Source organism: Carettochelys insculpta, chromosome 3 (genome assembly GCF_033958435.1).
Source record: "Carettochelys insculpta isolate YL-2023 chromosome 3, ASM3395843v1, whole genome shotgun sequence".
NCBI classification, from domain to species: Eukaryota; Metazoa; Chordata; order Testudines; family Carettochelyidae; genus Carettochelys; species Carettochelys insculpta.
In genome coordinates this window covers 55,892,290-55,916,756 of record NC_134139.1, presented here as the reverse complement: position 1 = coordinate 55,916,756, position 24,467 = coordinate 55,892,290, and the positions used below count along the sequence as shown (strand labels likewise).

Here is a 24,467-nt window from a genome sequence, read left to right as displayed (position 1 = left end):
TTATGAAAGTTACCATTGTTCTGACTTCTACAGCTGCAGCAGCCTGTGTAGCTGATCCCAGATCTGCCCAAGCAGTGGGGATGGTGGGCAGGGTAGCACTGGGGACTGCCTGAGCAGCAGCTGTCCTGGCCAGAGGTAGTCAGCCTCCCAACACCATAGTAGAGGCCAGGACCACCAGAGCAGCAGTACGCTGGGCACTCCTGAGAGCAGCTAAGATTTAGTCAGTAGTGTTTCTAATAAAAGTGATTGATGGATCACGAGCCATGATTTTCTTTATTGTCCATGACCCGTCCATAACTTTTATTAAAAACACGGGAGACTAAACCTTAGCCCTATTCATCAGTCATTCCAGGCAGTGTGACAGTAGCTTTCAGAAGAGAGAGCTCATGGAACCTGCCTAGAAACACTGAGTTAATTTATTTATGAAATAAAGTTTGAAGTGGAGGTTTAGTTCTAGCACTGTGTGGGCCCACTATTAATCCTCACCCTCACGCAGAGATTTTAATGCGCTGCCTTTGCGTGTGTGTAGGGATGTTGATCTCTAGTGCTTGGCTCACAGAGAAGTGAGTCCACTGCTAGTTAAGGGAGTGTTGGCAATGGCAGTAACATGGTGTTAAGGGTCATTGCTGCTGGGTGCTGTTAACTTTTTGTGAGTCATAAAACTAAAGGCCAGATCACCCAAGGTCATTAAAAATCTCACGGCATGTATGGGTGTTACTCTGTGTTTTGATCGAATTGACACTTTGGTAATTTTACAGTCTGCCAGCCTAAATCCTTCAGTCCCTGCAGTTTTAATTGGATAGGCTCTTCTTCACTTCCAGCTGTAAACTGTTTACACAATGCGTCTATTTACTGCTAAACAGCTGCTGTGGCCTACCCTAAAGATCATGAACATCACTGATCCATACTGCAAAGCACTTTGGGATCCCTACTGAGTGCAACTACAGGCAGAATTTGGCACACATTGTGCAGATTTAAGACCATCACTTTCCTACAGCATGGACAACTTTGAAGCTCAGGAAGAGAAAATCTGGGAAAGAAACAGCCTGAAAATGTTATTCTGTTACCCTGGCATGGATTTCTTATGCAGTGTGGGCAGGTCACTGAATTTCCCTGTCTGAGTTGCCCCACTTGTAAAGTGATTCTCCCACCAAGCTGCTGTGAGGATTAAATAATATCTGCAAGGTGCTTTAATTTATAACTCTTCGGCCAGGTAGAGCCAGCAACAGCCTGGGCCAGGTTCAATCTCTAGGAGGTTCTCTCCATCTATCCAGTGCAGAACTGGCTCAAGCACCCACCTGGTAACCTGGGAAATTCAAGCACCACCCCTGGGTGCTTCTGAGAGGTAGTCTTTCCACGCTCGCAAGCACAGAGTTGGAGTGTGGCAAAGGAACTTTTAATAAAAGGGAGGGAAGTAACTTGACATTAATTTGGGAAAATACTACAAACAAGATTCATAAACATAATTGATGAGTAAAAGTCCTACCCCAAGTAGGTGGGGCAGTGTTCTTTCCTTCTCAGGTTCTTAAGTCCAGCAATCGAAATGACCCTGTCAAGGGCCCAACCTTGCTCTGCAGTGCACTCAGAGTTGCTGCATTTGGCAGACCCAGAGTTCAGGGTTCGCCTGCTATCCTGTACAGGGGTGCTAACGCAGCATCTTACTCACTCCACTGGTCACTTGCCATTCACCTGTTCACTGCTGCCCTGCTGGCCACTCATTGCATTACTGCAGTACTGCCGCTCCCATCAGACGCCTCCCTGGCTGCGCTTCTGCTCCCACTGGGTGACTGCGTGCTAGTTCCACTAGCTTGTGGTGGGTTTGGCTCTGGGCAGAGCTCAGTTATTTCAGCTCGTGGCCCAAAGCACAATCCAGCCACGCAAGAAGTCTCCAGCATCCACTGGACTAAATTTTAAAGTAATAAAAGAGGCTCCATGAGGTGTCTGTCTTGGCTCTGTCATTGAACAGTGAGGAGAAACAACTTGAACCAGTTTAAGGCCAGGTCTACATCAGATGTTAAATTTGATTGTAGAAACACAATTCTAGCTAGGGCAATTGCATAGCTAGAATCAACTTGTCTACAATCGACTTATCTGGCTGTCCTCACTGCGGGAGGTCGATGGGAGAAACTCTCCCATCGACCTCCCATATTCCTTGCAATATTGAGGAGTACAGGGATCCACTGTCCACCCAGTGGTTCGATTTCACATGTCCCTACTAGGCACATGAAATCGAATCCTGAAAGATCAACTCTGCCCAGGTCAATCCTCTGTGTAGTGAAGAAATACCCTGACAGCTCACACCTAGAAGACATATAGCCTGTTGGCTCAGAGCCCTTTTCCTGTCCCATACCTCTTATTTCACAGAATTCTATCAAGGGTCCCTTGTCCCTCCAAGATTGCTTAGATTGACAATGACTCTCTCCTTTTGAAAGACAGGTTAAACACAGTCTGTGATTTCTGTGTTCCCACAATAATTGCAAGCATGAGCGATCGCATTTCACAATTCATGTTTTTAACATTAACATAGGTTGTGGTCGCACAATAACCAAGGTTATTATGATAGGTGAAACGTTGTTGGATATCTCACATATCTAAGCACACAGGAACAAACTGAATTTACATTAATGTTTCTAGGGGTTCTCTCCCATTCCAGGAAGCTGTAATAGGAACACTCCTTCGTATACCACTTACACATAGGTTGATAAAATCATCGTCAACAGCTGGGGCTCAGTGTCCGTTGGTGTCTGATGCCTCTCTCACCATTTCCTTCCATATTTCCATGTCCAGTGTGGAGTGGCTTAGTTTTTGTAGACTAGCTCCACACCAATTCACTATATCATCTACCCATTCTACGTGGGGTCTGCCTCTCCTATTTGAACAGTCCATTATGCCGAATACCAGGGTTTTGATTTTTCATTCATCATTCATTATGCCAATATGCCCGAGTAGCTGCAACTTGCATTGTATAACCTGTTGCAGTAGGTTCTCTTTTGGCTGTATCTTCCTATATAATTCTTTGTTGGTAAAATCAACATCCTCTAATACCTGACTTCAGGTGTAATGGAAATCTTGATTCTAAGTTTGCTGTACTTGGGATTGTTAACCTTTGTAAGTGGTTTTCTGCTGTTCCAGTGGGTCATAGAATTAGATTTTGAGGCTGAGAACGGAACTGCTCTGTAGCTTGTAGCAAAACAATACTTAAACGTTTCCAGATCCCAATTAGGTCCCAATAAGAAGTAATAGGAATGGGAGTGGCTACAACCATGAATGCATTTCTAGCATGCAGGTAAGATAATGGAGCAATTTCCTCTTTAGAGGATGGGAACTGCAGAGTTTTAGTGATCTGATTTTCAGGAATGGGCAAGAGTTTAGATTTAAACTTGGAACCAAACTTTTTTGCTTGAGGCTCAGTCTGCATATTTTGTGGTTCTCTCCAATGTTACTCTGTTTTTCGCATATTTCTTTTCTTTTAAATATCTACTCCAGCAACATCTAACTTTGGCCTGTGCCCTGGAGAAGCTTGATGATTTGAGAATTGATTCTGAGGAGATAACCTCCTCTGCAGAGCTGTCCAGCTCTGGATATCTGGAGCTGTGAGTCAGCCAATATCCTCCAGCTTTTCTTAGCTCCTGTGAGCCTGGCAGCACTTCAGGAAGTGACTTTTGTTATATAATTGTTACGATCTTGTTTTCGCTGTACTGCAATTTTAAATGTCTAAGGAATTTCTAAGCAGGTGGTGGGACAGGTGTTGTTTTGTGAGCGAGTAGGGGAGGGGAACGGTGTTCTAGAGTAGGAAGATATGAGTTCTGTCACCTAGAAGTGCTGTGTCTCTGCAGTATGCAACACGCAGGCCCACCGATGCAGGGTGAGGGAACAGTGGGAGAAGTTGCTCTGTGGCCCGGTTATTCAAATGGGCCTGGAGTGTCTGATGGCTGCAGCTACTACTGCAGCAGCAGTGGTGTCCAGAGGTGTGGGCCCCTTTTAATTGCCACCACGGCACTGCTCAATGCGATTGGTGGGGGAGGTGGGGGCAGTCTGGATGGCACTAAAGGCTGACAGCTCAAAGCCCTGCTCCTTCTGCCAGCATACAGCTGGCCCCCCCCCCACACCTTGCCGACGGTGGCTGCCAGCCCCACTGTCTGCACAGTGACAACAGTAATGTTCTACAAGTCCGCAGATTTGTTACAATATACTTAAGCCTCTTTGTTGAAAGTGATTTTTTTCCAAGAAAAAAGACCAGGTTTTACAAAAAAAAAATTTATTTTTTGTAGTCTCTACGTGCTGTAGCATTGAAAATAATTTAAAATAACTTGTTTTATTTGGAAAATACAATACGTAGCATGAGAATATCTATTATGATGCAGTCTGTGTGGATATGCAAAGCTACCTCTAGAACTAAGGCTGTGAATTAGGTGAGAACAGGGTTATGGAATTTTTTGTGGGTCACGGTCCAGTGACCCACAGAAAAATCGTTTGGGGGACATATGCAAATGAGACCTGGGAGGGAGTGAAGGCTGGGGTCTGAGTAGGAGAGGGGGCTGCAGGTGTGGCTGGAGGTGGGGGGTTTGGGAGAGAGGGAGGGTGCAGAATGGGACGGAGTGGAGTTTGGAAAGGGGGAGGGAGGAGTGGGCAGAGGATGGGGACGTGGGTGCTTACTGGGAGTAGCTATGGTGGAGAGGGCTCATATGGTTCTGCACAGCTCTGCACTGCAGGAAACCACCCCCCATAATTCCCATTGGCAGCAGTTTGGCCAGTGAGTGTGAGGGGGTGGTTCCCTGAAGCACACTGGAGTTGCTTCTTCCCACCTGCCCGGCACAGTCTGTGGCCCAGATCTGGCCCTGGCTTGCCTGCATTGGGCCTATGAGTGGGGAGTCAGTGCTGGTGTTACAGCCATGGTGCCCCCCCCAAAATCCCAGAGGGCTGAATCAAAGCAAGTCATGGGCCAAATCCAGCTCACAGGCTGCAGGTTACACCCCCAAGATACATCCAGTAAAGAAACAGGCATGCACACGAGGTGTGAAGAGCATCTGCATCTGAACATAATGATGGATCTCATGTTTACCACATACACATTTCAAAGCTGTTGGCGTATAACAGTTTAAAGAGATGAAACACTAAAATGGGGAAAAAAACAAAAATCTGTTCCAGAATACATTTCAGAACACAAGGAAGTGTCCAAAAGTTCAAATAAAGTGAAAACAAGAAGAAAGGATGAAGTTGAGTGTAGGCGCTGCAAATGTTTGAGTCCCGTTATTAAATGTAAATATTTATAGGCTAATGTGTATGAACTGTTTTTATTCAAATGAAAAATTTTATTTGGGGATCAGAGATGTATTGTTTTAGACTCAGGGATGGCAGTTCATTCTGAGTTCTGTTTAGTTCTGCAGCAAACCATATTGAAGTCCATTAATCAAAGCACTAATCTACAGAATACTTTCTTTTCTTGTCCTCCTCTGCACCAAAATAAACCATGATATTTATCCAGAAAAAAATGTTTTCCCATCAGTTTTCCCCTGTTTTATCATAATAAACATTATGTTTTGGTTTTTAATTACTCCTGCAAACTAAAGGGCCTTAAATACAGTTTGAAACAAGAGCTGAAAACTAATTCTTCCTATATTTACCAATCAGCTCTTGAGTTCAGGGTCACTAGACACCAAATATTTAGCAACCTTGCTTAAGATATTAGGGCAAATTGCTTAAAACAAGGCTGCTTACATTCCGAGACTGGGAATCCTCCATTATCAGGCAGCAAACCAGTCACAAAGAGCATTCCTGTGGCCACACTGACCAGAAGAAGTCACACAAGAAATTACCTCAGATACTCCAGCTTCCCTTGTGCTGCAGCCAGTAACCCTCCTTACACAGATACGAGGTTGTGTAAACGAGTCTCACCAAATCTGAACAAGTATCAGTGGAGTAGCTGTGTTGGTCTGTATCGCAAAAACAACGAGAAGTCCTGCGACACCTGATAGACTAACATATTTTGGAGCATAAGCTTTCACAGGCACAGACCCGCTTCATCAGATGCAATGTAGTGGAGATTCCAGAGACATGTCTCATTATACACCATCATGAGAAGGAGGGTGTCCCAATCAAGAGGAAGGCCAGGGTTGATGAGGTCAATTCAGTCAAGGGGGATGTGGCCCACTTCCACTGTCACTGCCGCATGCACTGCTGGAAGCTGTCAGGAGACAGTTGCCTTCATTCAAGGTTCTACATTGTAGTTTGATTAGAAACAAGGTGAAATCTTACATGCAGCTTAAACTCTTATGTAGGCTTTCATCAGTTCACATCTCAGTTACTACAACACCCTTTTCTCTGGCCTTGACAAGTGCGATCTTGTCCCACTTGTATCTCTGCCCAGTGCTGCTGAAAATATTATTTTCCTAGCCTTTTGCTTCTGCTCTTTCACTATTGTGATGTCAATGCCTGTCTTTGATTGGTCAATGATACCAGGCTCCATCACCCATTTGTTAAGTTTTCAAATGAGTACCTTTGTGTTTTGTCCTGTCCTGTCCCTCGGCCTTAGAAGGCATTCCCATAAATGCCCACAAAGCTATCTCATTGTCCTCCCAATTGCTCCTTAAAACTCTTCTTTACCCAAGTACACACAAAAACACCTCGACATCCGTAAGACAGCTGATGATCACGGCCTGTTCTGTGTGTGCTGTTCTCAGACTAGTTCAGCATGGAAGGATATTCACCACATTATTCAGCACTAATTTGGCACTTTTGCTGTTGGTCTCAACAAGCAAGATGCTGTGAATGAGCGATGAATGTAGTTACTGCAGGTCAGGGCTGTAGTACTTTGGCATGGGGGTACCCCAGAGGTACACACTGCTGCGATCTGCTGTCCCTGGTCTGTGGGTTAATAGATTTGTCATCTCAGTGCTTTTATTTTTAGATTTTCCTAAGGTGCGTAAATATTACAATCTTCAAGCCCAGAGTGATCAATGCAGCTCCTTTTGCCAGCAATGAATCCACCTTGAAGAACAGTCTTAACAGAATAACCTCCCCAGAAGTTAGTCCTGGTCAGTTTAATAACAAAAAAGCAAACACATGCCCTCAAGTCAAACATACACCTGTAAGGACAGTGATCAAAAATTAGAATGGCCTCCCGAAGACACAGAGATCTGGGTTCCTTCTTGCTACTGCCAGGTGAAATTTTTCAGTTAAATGCCTGTCTACAGAAATAAATGAAGAATGCTAATCAGCCTCAATCTCATACAAATAGTTCTGTATTCAAAACTGTCATTGTCTGGAGAAATGTGCATGTGGGTGGTGAGGGGAATTCAGGCACAGCTATAAATATCTTCCTAACTGTTGCTGTTCTGAAACAGGTAATGCCAGCACAAAATCAGTAAACTATGCAGCATAAGAATAGCTAAAGTATGGTAAGTCAGCACAGAATATATACTTTGGAGGTAATGGCCTTGTACAGGGAGAAGGTCACCACAGGGTTTGACTGGTATATTTATAAATCAAGGGGACTTTTATTCTGTTTGATTAGATGCATCGGGCAGTGTGAGATCATAAACACGAAGAACCATGCTTTAAGTAAAAACTAGAGAACCCCCGAACTAGGATGCTCCTAAGTTTATTAAGCTCCTTGCTACAACACATTGTGGTCCTCTCGAGCAACTGTGGAGGACCAGGAATTCTATAATCACTCCATAGGTAGCACCAATACTTACCTTTCCCTTCTATCCTCAGAACAAGTACAGGCTGGGCAATGGCAGCACAAGTTTGCTGCCATGCTGTGCCTGGCCAGTATACCTCAACTCAAACCTGGAAGATATCTTCTAGGAGTCAGAGGATAATTCAGTCTTCTCTTAGTGCAAGGATATTAAGTATTATTAACTGTGGTGGAGATTTTGGGCTTTTCCTTTTTTTGTGATGTGGACATCAGTCCAAGAGTAACTAGACGACTAGCTTGTTTCATAGAAGTCACTAAATAGATATCAAATGGTTCTTATTCTCTGTCTATCAATCTGTGCACAGAATTCATATTTGTAAGTGCACATAAATTGCTCATTCATGGAATATCAAACTATATCCTATATTTTCAAAACCTGTCCAGGGATTTAGTTTAGTGACTAGTGATTTTTGACCAAAAAGATAATTTTAGGATCTTAGATGCGGTACGGGAGATGTTTTTGCAACTATCAATGGGCTGTGTGAAACTGATTTTAGAGACAAGACGGGTGAGCTGCTGGCTTGACTACCTCTTCTGCCGGAGGCCCCACCACTTCCATTCCCATCAGAGCCCAACCCCCACAGTGTCCATTGGCTCCTGCCTCATGCCCCCGGAACATCCCTTGTGACCCCTGCCCAAGGCTAGTGCCCCTCCCATTCCAAGTGCTAGGGGGCCAGGCAGCCTGTCCCCAGCACCCTGGGCCCTGGAGTGCCAGGTAGTGCACCCCCGGCACCTCTGGCCCTGATGCATTGGAGGGCCAGTCAGCATGGTGCCTGAACTCCTGGCTCTGGAGTGCCGGGGGACTGGGCAGCATGGCCCCAGCTTTCCCAGCACTGTAGCAAGGGGGTTGGAGTAGCCACAAAATAGGATGAACGTATCTCCCTGTCCCAACTACAGGACAGGGAGATGTGGGGGTTGGGGTGGCTCCACCAGCCCTCGGGAGCAGGGAAGGAGGCAGTAGCCGCTGGCCCTCCACGGGAGCCCCTGGGAAATGTCAGCCACCACCCCCTGCCCCAGCTCTGGGGAAGCTGGAGCTGCTGGTGCTCCCTAATCCCCAGGAAAGTCACCGCCCCCAGGGAAGTCACAGCCAGCAGTGCTCCTTGATCCCTGGGAAAACAGCAGCTGCTGGCTCCCCCACCCCCAACCACGAGCCCCGGGGAAGCAGCAGCTGCTGGGAGCCCCCAGGAGCCTCTGGGAAGCTGCAGCCGCTGGTGCTCCCTGAGCCCGGGGGGAGCAACAAGGACGCAGCAGCTGCCCAGGCTTCACTGCTTCGCCAGGGCTCGGAGAACTCCTGCCAGCAGCTGTGCTGCTGCTGGCAGAAAAGGTCAGCTGTGGGGATGGCCCAAATACGGGACAGCTAGTCCCTTTTCAAAAATAAGTCAGGACGCATTTTTGGCATCCCAAATATGGGACCGTCCCGCCTACCGCAAAAGGGTGGACTGCCTGAAAAGCCAGATGCAGGGAGCAGACTGAAGGCCAAACCGTGGGCAGGCCACACTAGGCTTTTTGGGGAGGTTCAACCTTCCTGGGCCTCTGATACCCACTGCCCATGTGAGTGAGGTAATATCTTTTATTGGACCAACTTCCAAAGGTGAGAAGAGCAAGCTTTTAAGCTTAAATAGCGTTCTTTTCCAGTTGCAGGAAAGGTACTCACACTGTCTCAGCTAAACACAAGATGGAAGAAATTTGTTCAGCATAGCATTTTGTAAGAGACCAGTTTAGATGAAATTGACGTGTAACATATCTGCACTCATAGGACAAAGGAGATTTAATGGGTAACAATTGTTGTAATGAACTAAAAACTTAGTTTCTGTATTAAGTCAATGATTCTTGGTGCCTAATGAAGTTATGAGTTTAAATGTCCAGGCTTTTGTCCATTCCAGTGCAGGGCAACCAGTCCATCACACCAGCTTTTACTATTGTTAAATCAAAAAAGCAATGAAGTAGCACTTTAAAGACTAAAAAAATAATTTGTTAGGTGATGAGCTTTCATGGGACAGACCCACTTCTTCAGATCATAGCCATACCAGAACAGACTTAATATATAAAGCACAGAGGTCCAAAAATTGTTATCGAGGTTGGCAAATCAGATAGAAGAGAAGAAAGAGGGGGGACGACGGTGGGGGAAGTTAAGTATTTGGTCAAACATCAAAGTATGTGAGAGTGTTTATAATGGATCAGGTAATTGCTGTGCCTGTTTAAACCATGTGTTAATGTGTTGAATTTGACGATGAATGTTAGTTCCGAACAGTCCCTCTGTAAACGGTTGTTAAAGTCTCTTTTCTACAGAACACAGATTCTCAGGTCTTTAACAGAATGTCCCACTCCATTAAAGTGCTGGCTGACAGGTTTGTGTATTTGGAGATTTTTGACGTCTGCTCTGTGTCCATTCATTCCTCACCAAAAATGTGTGAGATGTGTGGGTATATGATCTAAGTGGCACAATAGGTCTTTTTCATCTGTAAGATGTCTGATTTTATGGCTAACCTATTCATGTTAAACAGTGAAATATTCCTCTACTTCCAGTTATATCAAGCTGTCTTCTGACTTTTCTTTATTTCAATACAACATCCTTTTCCAGAACTCTCAAGGTTAGGACTATGGTTGAATGCATTTATCTGTAGAGAAATGAATTCATTTTCAGAGTTTTAATAGCTAAAAATATGATAGTAGCACATATTTATTGGAGGAGAGATTCAATGGTGATTGGATGGGAAGGATAGCTCAGTGGTTTGAGCCTTGGCCTGCTAAACTCAGGGTTGTAAGCTCAGTCCTCGAGGGGGTCATTTCGGGATCTGGGGCAAGTAGATTAAAACAAAAATCTGCCAGGTATGGTGATAGGTCTTGCTGTAAATGCAGAGGATGGGACTCCATGGCGTCTGAAGGTTCATTCCAGTTCTGTGAGATGGGTATGTTTCCGTACATTTGTGGGAGGGATGGCTCTGTGGTTTGAGTATTGCCCTGCTAAATCCAGGGCTGTGAGCTCAATCCTTAAGGAGGCCAAGGGGTCTGAGGCAAATAGATTTTTTTTATTGAGATGATCGATTTCAGGATCCTGACAAAAGGAAGAAAGGTGAGCAGTAAAATACAGACCCTTGATTTCAAAAGAGCAGACTTCAACTCCCTGAGAGACCTGATGGGCAGGATCTCTTGGGAAATGAAGATGAAGGGGGAAAGAGTTCAGGAGAACTGGCAGTATTTTATGAAAGTCTTACTGAAGGCACAGGAACAGACTATCTCGCTGCATAGTAAGAGATGCACATATGGTAAACAACCAGCTTGACTTAACAGGGAAATCCTTGGTCAGCTTAAACTCAAAAAGGATGCCTATGAGAAATGGAAACATGGACATTTGACTGAGGAGTATAAATATGTGGCTGAAGAATTCTGAACAGTAATCAGGAATACGAAAACACAATTGGAACTGCAGCTGGCAAGGAATGTGAAGGGTAATAAGTAGGGTTTCTACTGCCATGTTAACAGTAAGAGGGTTATCTGAGGTGTGGGGCCTTTAGTGGATGAGAGAGGTAACCTAGTTACAGTTACTCAATGCTTTTGCTTTTTTTTTTTTTTTTTGCCTCAGTCTTCACGGACAAGGATAGCACCCACACTACAGTGCTAGATAATGCAGTATGGGAAGGTGGAGGGCAGCCATCGGTGGGGAAGGAATTAAGAGCTACCTAGAAAAACTAGATACACACAAGTCCATGGATCTGGATTTAATGCACCCAAGGGTACTGAGGGAATTGGCAGATGTCATTGCTGAGTCTTTGGCCATTGTCTTGGAAGATTCTTGGAGGTTGGGAGAGATCCTGGATGACTGGAAAAAGGCAAATGTAGTGCCCGTCTTTTGGAAAAGGAAAGAAGGACATTCCAGGGAACTATAGCCCAGTCAGCGTTACCTCAGTCCCTGGGAAAATAATGGAGAGTATCTTCAAGGAATCCATTTTGGAGCACTTGGAAGAGGGGAAAGTGATCAAGAGTTCTCAGCATGGATTCACCAAGGGCAAGTCATGCCTCACCGATCTGATTAGCTTCTATGGGGAGGTAACAGGCTCTGTGGACATGGGGAGATCAATGGATGTGATATGCCTTGACTTCAGCAAAGCTTTTGATACAGTCTCCCGCAACATTCTTGCCCATAAGTTAAGGAAGTATAGATTGGATACAAGGACTATAAGATGGATAGAAAGCAGGCTTGATGGTCGGGCCCACTGGGTAGTGGTCAGTGGCTCAATATCTGGATGGCAGTCGGTTTCAAGTGGAGTGCCCCAAGGCTCAGTTCTGGGGCTGGTGTTGTTCAGCATCTTTATTAACGACCTGGATGAGGGACTGGATTGCATCCTCAGCAAGTTTGCAGATGACACTAAGCTAGGGGGAGAGGTAGATATGTTGGAGGGTGGAGATAGGATCCAAAATAACCTGGATAAGTTCGAGGATTCTGATGCGCTTAAACAAGGAGAAGTGTAGAGTTCTGCAGTTGGGATGGAAGAATCCCAAGCATTGTTATAGGCGGCAGACCTACTGGTAAGCAGCAGTACAGCAGAAAGGGACCTAGGGATTGTGGTAGATGAAAGGCTTGATATGAGTAAACAGTGTGCCCTTGTAGCCAAGAAGACTAACAGCGTAATGGGTTGCATTAGAAGGAGCATTTTGAACAGATCTAGAGAAGTTGTTTTCCTCTATTTGGCACTGGTGAGGCAACATCTGGAGTATTGTGTCCAATTTTGGTCCCCCCCCAGCATAGAAAGGATGTGGATGTGTTTGAGCAGGTTCAGTGGAGGGCAGCGAAAATGATTAAGGGGCTGGAGCGCATGGCCTATGAGGAGAGGCTGAGTGTCTTGGGCTTATGTAGTTTACAGAAGAGAAGACTGAAGGGTGATTTAATATCAGTCTACAGCTTCCTGAAGGGGAGCTCTAAAGAGGGTGGAGAGTAACTGTTTTTGGTGGTGACAGACAGCTGAACAAGGAGCAATGATGTGAAATTACAGAAGGAAAGGAGTATGGTGGTGAAACACTGGAATGCATTGCCTAGAGAGGTGGTGGAATCTCCATCCCTAGAGGTTTTTGAGTCCTGACTTGATGAAGTCTTGACTGGGATGACTTAGTTGGGGTTGACCCTGCTTGAAGCAGGGGGCTGGACTCGATGACCTCCTGAGTTCCCTTCCAGCCCTATGGTTCTATGATTCAGTCTGTCAGCAGTCAATACCTTTGTCCTGTTATGGTATGACTTACCACTGTACAGTGATTTTGTGGCTGAAGATAATTTTGTGAAAGTTATATAGTTCTGTAAAATGATACAAAGGGCCAAACTCACTAGATGTACTTTGGGTGAATTTAATTAAAGTTAGTAAGAATAGATCTTAGTAACTACTATAAAGAAAAAGATTTGGATTCACTGGCATTGTTGATGTTATAATGTTTGAAAAAAATTCTTTTGCAGATAATCGCCTTTGATGAGCTAAGGACAGACTTCAAGAGCCCAATAGACCAATGCAACCCAGTTCATGCTGTGAGTACAGCCTGAGGTTTGCCAAAAAACAGATGCTGAATGGAGGATGTGCTGAACTAACTGTAGACAATATGCAAAAAAGATGTAGGAGTCACTTACGACTTTAATCTTGATTTAGCAGCCCATCTTAGTCTGATGGTCTCCGGGTGGATCTTTACTGAAGCAGTTCCCTTTCTGGCTTGAGGTGGCATGACAGCACTTAGGCTACATCTTCACTAGTGAGTTTTTTCAAAAAAGCTGGGGTTCTTTCGAAAAATCCTGCAGCGCGTCTACACACAAAATGTGTTCTTTCGACATTAAATCAGAAGAAGGCAGTACTTTTTCTGGCAGCCTTCTTCCTCTCCTGGATGAGGAAGAGCACCTTTTTCCTAAAGATTCTTTCAGAAAAAAATGTGCGTAGATGCCCCAGGGGCCCTTTTTTCAAAACAACAGTTGCCATGGTGCCACATTTTTTGATCTGTGGCCCATGGTTTGGAAAGAGCAAGGGCTGTGTGGATGCTGTCTGTCAAAAGAGTGTATCGATTTTTTCAATCCACTTTTTTGTGTGTGGACATGCTATTTTGAAAGAAGTTTTTTCAGAAGAGATCCTCCGGAAGAACTTCTTTTGAAGGACTGCTGTAGTGTAGACTTATCCTTAAAGATTAGAAAGAGAAGTTAAAATATAATTGTAGGGAGCTTATGCATCTCTTCAGTTTGAGCCACACTTCCCCCCAACCCCCCGTTAAAATCTTTTTCCTTCTCTGCACCCTAGTGCAGGACTGATCATGTTCCTCAGCATTTGCAGCAGTAGCTGTGTCAGTCCCAGGATATTAGGCAAACAAGATGGGTCAGGTAGTATCTTTTATTGGACCAGCTGCTGTTGGTGGGAGCTTGAAAGTTGGTTGATTCACTCACTAACAGAAGTTGATGTAATAAAAGATATTACCTCATCCACTTCATCTTCATGAAGACTGAGCCACAGTTTGTATTGTCACATCGCAAATGCCAAAACAAATATAACTTAAAAAGTAAGAGCAAGGACTTTGATGAGGGATCCAATCATCATCTTTTGGCCCAGAGGCAGAGATCCATATTCATCCCTACACTAAGGAGAATAGGCCACTGAAGTCAATGAGGTTTCCACTTCCTTACAGTAAAAGATAACTTGACTCAGAAGATGCATATGCTGTTATACTCCACCAGTCACTCAATTATAGAGGAGCCTGGGCCACATTTAACCAAATATAGGCAGGAAGAGAGGAGCGCATCTTCTTTGAAAGTCTGTGGAATAAATTCAAAGGGGATAGAAATAGTTGTATGGATTGCATATTAGATAAGTTGCAAAGATTTGCAGTCACATCACAAATGCCAAAACAAATATAACTTAAAAAGTTAGACCGAGTAGCAGGACCTCCAACCAATGGGTAAGAGACCACTTATTTTAACATAGTCTTGACTTATTCCTAACCTTCTTGGTGCCAGATTAAATCCCACTTTAAGCAGGTACAAATTCTGCTCTCAGGTGGACTAACGTTAATCAGACTGATACCACTGGTTTCCAGGAAGTTAATTTATAGCACCTTTTATGCTGCCATTGAATATGGTACCTTAAGGTTAGTCTTTAATCTGAGTTTCCCAAGAAGCTTTGTGCCACAGAATCATCAAGCCAGTCTAAAGTTAATATGTACATTTATGTCAGTATTTGTATCTATTAATTTACTAAAATAAATCCTCCCCTCAAATGGTAACTGGAAATAGAAAGGATTGGGTACAATCTCTGCTGAAGTATTTTTAAGCTTTTTCTATTAAAGTAATAGTTAGAACTATATATTAGTATTTCTTAATTCATCTCATGCATTTTTCTCCTCATCTTGTGATTATAAGCACACTTTCTGTACCTATCTGTGCATCATATTCCAGTAATTTGTTTTGTTCCTGAACTTGTATTCTGCCCGAGAGAGAGAAATTGGTTTTATTTTAGAATGCTAATGGACTGTAATTGGTTTCCAGAATAAGAAAGTCAGTGTTCGCCCCTCTTAGTGATTTAACTAATTAATTAATCCCAGAATGATCAGAAGTTTTCGTTAACTCTGGACAAACATGCCACAGAAAATGTTCAGTAAACTCCCGCGAGTTATTCTGTGATCAGTAGCTCTTACCTGACAGACTGTCTGTAAGAGTTCCAGCATTATTCTCATGGTTCATTCTCCTGTTCAGAATGGATATTAGTGGGCATTATGCTAGTACCCTAGGAGAAATTTTTATGAGAGTACAGTTGACCCCTAACTTACGTGGAGGTTGCATTCCTGCGAATCCCCACATAAGGCAAATTTTGCGTTACTCGGACGAGCCAGGAAACAGAGCAGCACAGCAGTGCTGGACAGTTTCCTGTCTCCTGTAAGCAGTGTGGAGCTGGGATCCTGGCTCACAGCTTCCCTTCCCATATCCCTAGGAGACAGGAGACTTATCAGGCCTGCTGCCCTGATCTGTTTCCCCACTCCTGTGGGGAGCTGGTGCCTGGCTCCCAGCAGCCTGCCACTCACAGAAGCTGCGAAGCTGACCAGGGCTGCTGGGAGCCAGGTGTCAGCTCCCCGCCACACAGAATCAAGTTAACCAGAGATTTGCTCAACTTGAATGTGCGTATCTTGGGGTTCTACTGTAATCATTTGCTCTGGTGTCATGCAGCAAATGTTTTTCCTCCCTCCTCTGTTGTGCATCAGGTGGTACCCACATTTCCATTTCCCTGTTTGTATGAACTCCAGAATCATACTATCTTAATGCCTTGTATTAATCAATTTTTAACAGCACCAGTAAGGAGGTATTATCATCTCCAGTTTTCAGAGAGGAAGCAGAATCACAGAGAGATCAGTCAGGAGGACCATGGCAGAGCAGAGACTCAAACTCAGGTCACTCCTGACTCTCACTGTAATGTCTAACTCACTGCCTTGTCCAGAAGACCAGGCGAGTTTATCTCCAGACTTACAGTGTAAGCTGTGTTGGCAGAACCTTACTTCCACAGGTAACTTCCATTGATGCCAATGATGCTTTGCCCAGGTGTAACTTTCCTTCCACCTAGATCCCATTGCAGGACAGCACCATAGTTTGAGAAGCTTCTTGGCAGGAAGGTGCCATGTAAAGGCAAAATATTTCATACCTTCCACAGTCTCTACAGATTGAAACCTTTTTAAAGGAGAAATGTAAACCTCCCAAATTGGAATCAACTTAAAACAGTTTGAAAAATACAGAAGACTTAGAGAGAATTGGCTTCTCACATTGGTTCATCTCATTATTTGTTTCAGAAATGTGGCTGTATGTAGTATCTTTTCCAATATCTAGAGAAAAAGCTTATCATCCCTCTGGAGACTGTAGGGTAGCACCAAGCCACTTCTCCAATTTATTGTAAGAAAAGGTGTAAAATGTAATTTGCTTTTGAATTGCTCTTGCTTCTTGCGCAGAGTGCAACAGATTGTGTTCTGTTCTGACCGCGGTAAATGTGGAATAATTCCATTGAGTGCTGTGAAGTAACTCTATCTGTACCTTCATGTAACCAAGAGCAAAACTTTGCCTTGTGGCTCAAATGATAGGTCTATGCAGAGTGAGTGGAAGCTGGTTTTGCTAGTGAATTTCTCACCTATGATCCATGTAAAGGAAATTCTTTTAAGGGTTTTGTTCCGATTTTCCTGTTATCAGCTGAGCCTGCATTGTCCTTAACCCTGGAATCCTCAGCTGCAGTATCTTCCAGTTCATGTACATATGCCTTCCATTTTAAAATGTGAATAGTCACAGGAAGATAACCATGTCATTCTGTATCTCTACAAAATGAAAAAGCATCCTGTAGCACTTTAACGACTAACATTATAATTTATGAAGTGTTGAGCTTTCATGGGACAGACCCACTTCTCCAGATCTGGAAAATCCTGATAAATGATAACCAGGATGAAAGAATTTAACAGAAAGTTAGGAAAAAAGAGAAAAAAAAGGTCCAGTGGTGGTGTCTCCAGTGTAAATATATGGACAGAGCTGGCAACAGAGTTTGTTGCAAGGAAGAATTCCAGGATTAGTATTTCTGTGGTGTGGTGTGTGGTTGCTGTGAGAATTTTCCTTAGGTTAAGTAGTTGCTTATAGGCAAGATCAGGTCTGTCACCCAGGGCTTGTGAGAGTGCAGCATCATGTTCCAGTATAGGTTGCAGATTGTTGATAGTGCACGGGATGGGTTTGAGTTCAGGGCTATAGGTGATGACAAGTGGTGTTCTGTTCTTCACCTTCCTAGGCCTATCTAGCAGTAGCTGGTTTCTGGGTATCGTCTGGCCCTGTCAATCTGTCAGTTACCCACCTGGAGAAGTTAAAAAAAAACAAACCAAAACAGAACAGATTGACAGGGCCAGAGGAGTACCCAGAAACCAGCTACTTCTAGATTGGCTGATTCATCAGTTTTTGTTTCTTTTTTTTTTTTCCCCCCTTTCTGTTAAATTCTCTTCATCTCGGTTATCATTTATCAGGATTTTTCAGATCTGAAAAAGTGGGTCTGTCCTACAAAAGCTCATCACCTAATAAATTACATTGTTAGCCTTTAATGTTCTACAAGACTGTTTTTTTACTTTTTTCTATTGAAAAGGTATTTCTAGCATATTGCAAATATAATGTAGTAGCCTGATGGGTTGTAAAAGTTGCACATTGATGGAGCATCTTGGCCATTATAGAGGTACCCGTATAAACAAATATTCTCCATGTGGAACCACTACTGAAATGAGTGGTAATTGGACAGCGTGTGCTTCAGTCTCTCTAGAACATTTCAGCCTTCCTGTAAGAAGGCACAAATCCCGATTACAGAATTGTTGCCTTGCTAACTTTAGGGCTCAGTTTTGTCTCTGGTTTGTTTTCTCATATGCTATTGGGAATAATAATTACTTCCTCCTAAGGGTATTGCGACAGTTGAATGAATCGATTTTAAAGAAATGTATGAGAGGTAAATATTATTCACCAAATTCATCCCTGGTATAACTCTTTCATGTTTGGGTGTAAGCCAGGGACAGTTTTAGCCCATTATGTTTAGGATACATTTTCTTTAATTTGTGACTCAATATAACCTCTCACCATTTTCCCCCACCTTTCTTTGACAGCGAGAGAGACTAAGAAACATTGAGCGCATCTGCTTTCTTCTGCGAAAAGTGAGTATAAACCAACACAGGTGCTACGATGCTGATGAGAATTAAGTCCATCAGGTGGCTGCTCTAGGTATATCCATTTGCCCTTCCCATTGATCCTCCCATTATTACTGAGGGAATCTGAGACTCCAGGGCAGAAATTGAAATCAGGGTTACCTTTGAAAAATGTAACGAGAAGGGACCACCAACAGTCTATGTTTCCTAACAAGAACTGAACATTTCAGAACATTTTCAGTTCACGTTTAATAACCTCTTTCTCAAAGGTAGTGAATGGTTTTTGGTATGACTTGTGACTATTACGTACACATGCCTTAGGCTGCCATCAAGATGTGTGGTTTGACTGTTCTTTGCTGGGCAGTCATTATTTGATAAATGGAGCATTTTATTTGTATTAGTTCAGCCTTTTGAGTTTCTTAGCAGTTGAAAGAGAATGATGAAATTATAGAGGCTGACCCCGTGATGGAGATGAGTGACCTCAGTTAATGTGGGAGTAAAGGGTGCTCTGCTCTTTGCAGGATTCACCTACTAGTGGGTTATGCAGTCGACTGTAATTTAAGAATGGAATTTTTTAAAGCACTCAGTTTTGACTTGATTCTGCTCTCATTAAAGTCAAATCCATTGATGTAATTGGATGCAAAGTTAATGCAACACTAAACATATATGGTTTCCTTACCCTTAGATTTTCAATGTAAGCTGTGCTCATCAATGAGAATAGCATAAGGGACCATCAGGACAAAATCACAAAGCCCCAACACATGTGTTAAAGGAGTAACCCCATTAGTTCGGAACATATACAAGGCTCTTAATCTTGAAGCAAGTCAGACGCTAGCTGTGAACATGCTCACATGCATTTCACCAGTATAGCAGGCTGCTTACATGAAATCTTTTTAAGGGCTCTGGTCTCTGAATAGACCAAGAATATGTGGCCTTGCAAAAATGGTTTTAGTAAGTGTGCCTGTGCACTGGATTATATGATTTAATGGAACATCGTGACAATTAGTGAAGCATTCCAGCCTTTAGAAGAGGTCATTAGAATGTCAAAGCTATAAAGTATTTGTTGCTTCATTGTATTAATCCTTAATAGGTTATCAAGAGTATTTAAATACAGTGGGCCAGACTTATCTGTGCTGCAACTCCAGTGACATCGGTAGCATTAGACAGGGGAATTTGGCTCAGTGTCCAAATCCTGTCATGAGATACATCTTTGCAACTCCTGTTGACTTCCTAATGAGTTGGATGTGTTTTGGAGGCCAGAATTGGGCACAGGGTCCCAGGATACTGTAGATAGGAGCTTACCTCAGAGGACGGATTAGTAGACAGGAAAAGTGGGGAGACTCAGCTCAAGAGGCAGCCACAATCCCAAGCTAATTTTCTTTAACATAGTAATATTCCTATACCCTGCTCTCATTACCATTGTATCGGAGCACCCAATTCTGCCTGTAATTGCAGAGTAGGTGGATGTTTCTTCTACAGCAATCAGCATTAAAATAGCATATGCTATTGACTGCACGTGGCTAGGTTCAGAACAGCTGGAAACTCAGTTTCAACATGTTGTGGTATTGGCAGTGCTAAGTGCTGGCTCAGCCTGATCCTAGGGCTTGATAACATTATAAGTGATTGTATTGGCATTAGGGAGGGAACCTACTTTATACAAACTTTTGTGGAAGTATCATGAGAGCAGGTGTGAGTATGCTGCTTTGGAGAAAGAGGCTTAATCACTTGCGCTGGGCCTTTGACAAGGAGAAGACTCATTAATCTACACTCGCTAAAAAACATAAAAAAGAATCAGTACTTTTCCCAGGAGCCCTTTTGCTGATACAGCAGTCAGCTAGTTTCCAGATGTGTCCCAGTTTCTCTGACAGCAAACAACAGGTGGGTGGCAAATGTATTAATATATATTAGTCCCCAGGGGAGCCATTGCCCATAGGAAGGTTTAATTTTTATCAAGCCTGGGCCTCATTGCTAGCAGCAAATATTATGCCTTTTGGCTTAATTACTGATACTGCATACATCAGGGATCAGACTTCTAACTCACTTAAATTGTTTGTTAATGCGGCTTCTCTTCCTAGGTTCTTTGGGGACACATTTGTTTTAATTGAGAGATGTGATACAGGAAGAGGAAGAAGGAATAACTACAGAGATACGCAGTCTTGTCAAGTCCACTATTCACTAACAATAGCTTTTGTGTACATAATTGATTCTGGAGCATTCATGGCTAGTAGCAGAGTTTGGGGAAGCAATTAAATACTGAGATTTTTATGGACATAGGAAAATGTAAGGGAATATGTAGTTTGTAATGAACTCTAAAGGCTGTCTGATCACTATAACTTTGCTCTCTGTGTGGCTGTGGGTTACCTCTCCGTGCCTGTCTCCCTTCCCATAAAATGGGGAAATAGTTACATCTGTGTTTCCTAGGGTGCTGGGGTTGGCTAACATTTTCAAAGCATTTTACAAACATAAAGCCAGACATTTTAGTGTTAATGCCACTAGATTTAAATGATTGATTTTTGACTATAAACCTCTATTTTAAAGTGATTTGTAAGTGGGAGCATAAAATGGTACTCCATTTCACTGCTCCAGGTTTTACCGGGATCTCTCAAAAGACTTTGCACATAGTGCTATATACGTCACATATATTGAGTCCCAATGGCAAAACAGACTGGATGGTTTGTCAGAATTATCTTAGAAATACTTATTCTTTAATGTGGTAGTGATCATTAGCAGCATTTGAACATAGCTGTTGTATATGTGTTTGATTACACTAGAATATGTGACATAAACTGAGTCTGCTTGAGTTTTCAAGCAGGGTGGGGTTCATGGAGGAGGGATCTCACTTTAGACAGACCATTCACAATTTTATGCAAGTATCGGAGGGGTAGCCATGTTAGTCTGGATCTGTAACAGCAATGAAGGGTCCTGTGGCACCTTATAGACTAACAGAAAAGTTTTGAGCATGAGCTTTCGTGAGCACAGACTCACTTCATCAGATGAATGTTTATGTACCACTAAAACAATATCTCAGTCAAAGCAGGTGGCATGTATGGGCATGTTCTTGCTTGCATGTATGTGCACCATTGCCCTCTGCTGGATAGACCAAGACCTGCTCAAATTTTCTGCCAAACAATAGCACTTTGGTTACAAAGAGGCTAAGATCTTTTATTCAGATTTGAGTGATCCCAAGGATCACAGTGTAAATGCCTTAAAGATATTATTTCCTGAAGCCAGTTTTAAACTGGGTTCCCAGTGTGATACTGAAATTCTCCTTTATCTCAGAGGACTGTTTTTGGAGCTAGATAGTGTAGTCTTCCAGTTATGTGAGGGGGTTAGCTGTAGTTCGTATACTTCTAGAGTATGTACACATCCATATATTTATTATACTAGCTGATTTACTTAAAGGATGTGCTAGTGATGCTGAGTGTTGTGCAGACTGGGCCTACAGTGGCTTACTTCCCCCCTAAAATTTGTCACTAATTTTGCAGCTCTGCTGGAATCAGCTCTAGTCTAGGAAATGTGCCTATGGTGTTTAAACCATCATTGGTTTCAGCGATATTGTAGCCATGTTGGTCTCAGGATTTTCAAGAGAATACCTTTTTGAAGAAGAGCTCTGTGTAACTCAAAAGCTTGTCTTTTTGACCAACAGAAGTGGGACCAATGAAAGATACTACCTTACACACCATGTCAATGATCGTATAATTTAGACTAGCTTTGAGCAGAGGAAGACCTGGTGGTTAATATGCCAGTGGCCGACTTGCTTGTGGTACCAGGGATGGAGCTGAACTGGTGTGAGTAACACAGGAAAATTGTGGAGAAAAATGCTTAGTGAGGCAAAGCCACAGTGCTGGCAAGAGGCAGAAGAGTTGATATTGCCCCTCAGCAATCTGGATGCAGAGCGGTATTAAGAAGCATGTAATTGACTTGCTGCAAGCTGTTCTTGCCCTCCAGTACCATGGCACCTAAAGAGCTCAATCCTGCATCATCCGTGGGAAAGTGAGGAAGGGGGAAATTTACCGGCAGGGAACACTACAGCCTGCTGTGCAAAGAAATGGCTATGAGATTTTAAAAAGGTAGTTTGTAACAATTAGCACAAACTATCTGTAGTCACAAAGCTTTTTACATGGGTAATACTAATGTTCCCATTTTACAGATGAGGGAACAGAGGTCCAGTAGGAAAATCAGTTGCTCAAATCCATGGAAAATCTGCGTATGGGGGCTTTGTTACTCTTCTGGTAACAGCAGATGACTTAATAGGAATTTGTCACTTACGGTTAAATACTATAGTATTTATTATTTTACAGTTAATTATGATGATTTTATTATTACATTCTTGGTATATGGCACAACAGTCTCTAAAGAAACTTATTTGTATGACAAATGTTTGTTGGAAACATTTTCTTTTTTCTGGTTTCAAGCTCATTTAGGGTTTTCCTATAATTACTATAGTTGGCATCATGATGTGGCAAGCATTGCACTATAACACTGCCCCAAAAAGTGGTAACTTTACAGCAGATAGCAATTCAGATATGACTGCGGACTGAATGGGAACAATGACTGAGTTAATCTCTCATTCCCCGACAGGGAAGTCCTTTTTGGTAACGGAGAACATTGTTTGGAAGGGAAATCTCCCGTAACATCCTCTCTCAGCAAATGAATCCAGACCCCACGTTGCTCATACCCATCTTTTTATGAGCAATAAAAATAACTCTACTCAAAAGATTACCAAGTGTTTGTTTTTAAACTTAGTTATCTTTATGTAAGATAGGGATTTGAGAAGCAGGACTGGAATTGTAGTCTGTGTAGAAGGGGGCTGAGATTGATAAAAGACACACCATTAGCCCTTTCGACAGCTGCAAAGAAAGTATTTATGCTAAATTGCGCATAATATCTCTGGAGCTGCTGGAATAGAGAAATGCTGAGGCAATGGGGACAATGCAACTAACTGGCAGAGCAGAGATTAGAACCTAAAGGTCTTGACTCACAAAGATGGAAAGTAAGTGTATTTAATTCACTGCCTTGCCTTGCCTGAAGGATAGTTCATGGGATGAAATGACAGCAAGAAGGGAAAGTAACCACAGATTTCTTACTATTAAAATTTCCCAAAGTTGCTACCCTTAGTTAAGCTCTCCCAGTAATAGACGTGGTGGCAATCTCAGTGTAAACAAGCTGCAGATGTTTTAAGCACCTTGTGATTTTATCCTGTCTGGTACCAGTTTAGGCAACAGAATGATTACAGTGCCAGTGCTTGCTGACGGTTTGTTACAGCGTGCCCACCATTGCTGCCAACAGTGGTGAAGATGTACTTGCAAACAGGGCTCAAAGGGGTCAGATGTGGTCTTACCCCCTATAAGGTCTCAACTCTGTTTACTAAATCCAGCAAAGTTACTACCATTTGTGGAACTGCACCAAATGAGGATTATAGATCTGAAAAATCCCTGTGTAAACGCAGCCTAAAGTTGAGCATAAACAAGCCCAGAAGATTAGGATGTCTATGCTACAGTGGCACAGCTGCAGCTATATAGATATAGTGTAGATGCTACCTATGTGGATGGTTTTTCTGTTGATACAGTTACTCTCCTCACCGAAAGGCTGTACCTACCTCAACAGAAGAATTCTTCCATCAACTTGGGTGTATCTCACTGGAAGTTTGTTGATCTAACCACAACATTCAGAGCATGAAATTTTTCACAACATAACTTGAGAGGAGTATTATTTTTTTAAAGTGTAGAATAGTCTTAGCTGCAGATCTGGGAATGGAAACGATACCCCTACCTTTAGTGGAACTGTAAATCATTTTTAGCACTGATTAGAGATGAATCGGTTCCTAATTTAAACAGGGATTAATGGGGAAAGTAACATTGCATGCTGTAAAGGTAGGTCTGCTTTTGCATTGCCTTCACTGTCAGGCATGTAGCACCAAGTGCTATTTCCTGTTCTAACAAATCATAAAAATTTCCTTCTTACAGCTTAGGTGCCTCTGTCATCACAGAAGGAGACTGAATTGTTGGCCAGGGAAAATGAGGTACTTGAATCTGTGACAGTAGCAGAATTTGCTGCAGTACATTGTTTCACAGAACAACGTAGGATGCCTTTTGTGTTTTGCTAACTTGGTCCTATG

The 24,467-nt window shown here is 43.0% G+C and overlaps 1 protein-coding gene across 2 annotated transcripts in view; it reads left to right on the top strand.

Moving 5' to 3' along the window:
• CNIH3 (cornichon family AMPA receptor auxiliary protein 3) overlaps positions 1-24,467 on the top strand; it is a 73,992-nt gene that overhangs the window by 28,745 nt on the left and 20,780 nt on the right. The window contains exons 2-3 of one of the 2 annotated variants that reach the window (XM_074988590.1): positions 13,143-13,211; positions 18,311-18,358. In XM_074988590.1, coding sequence (XP_074844691.1) covers positions 13,143-13,211; positions 18,311-18,358 — 117 coding nt within the window. The remainder of the gene's footprint in view (positions 1-13,142; positions 13,212-18,310; positions 18,359-24,467) is intronic. The other variant, XM_074988591.1, reaches the window with a different exon arrangement.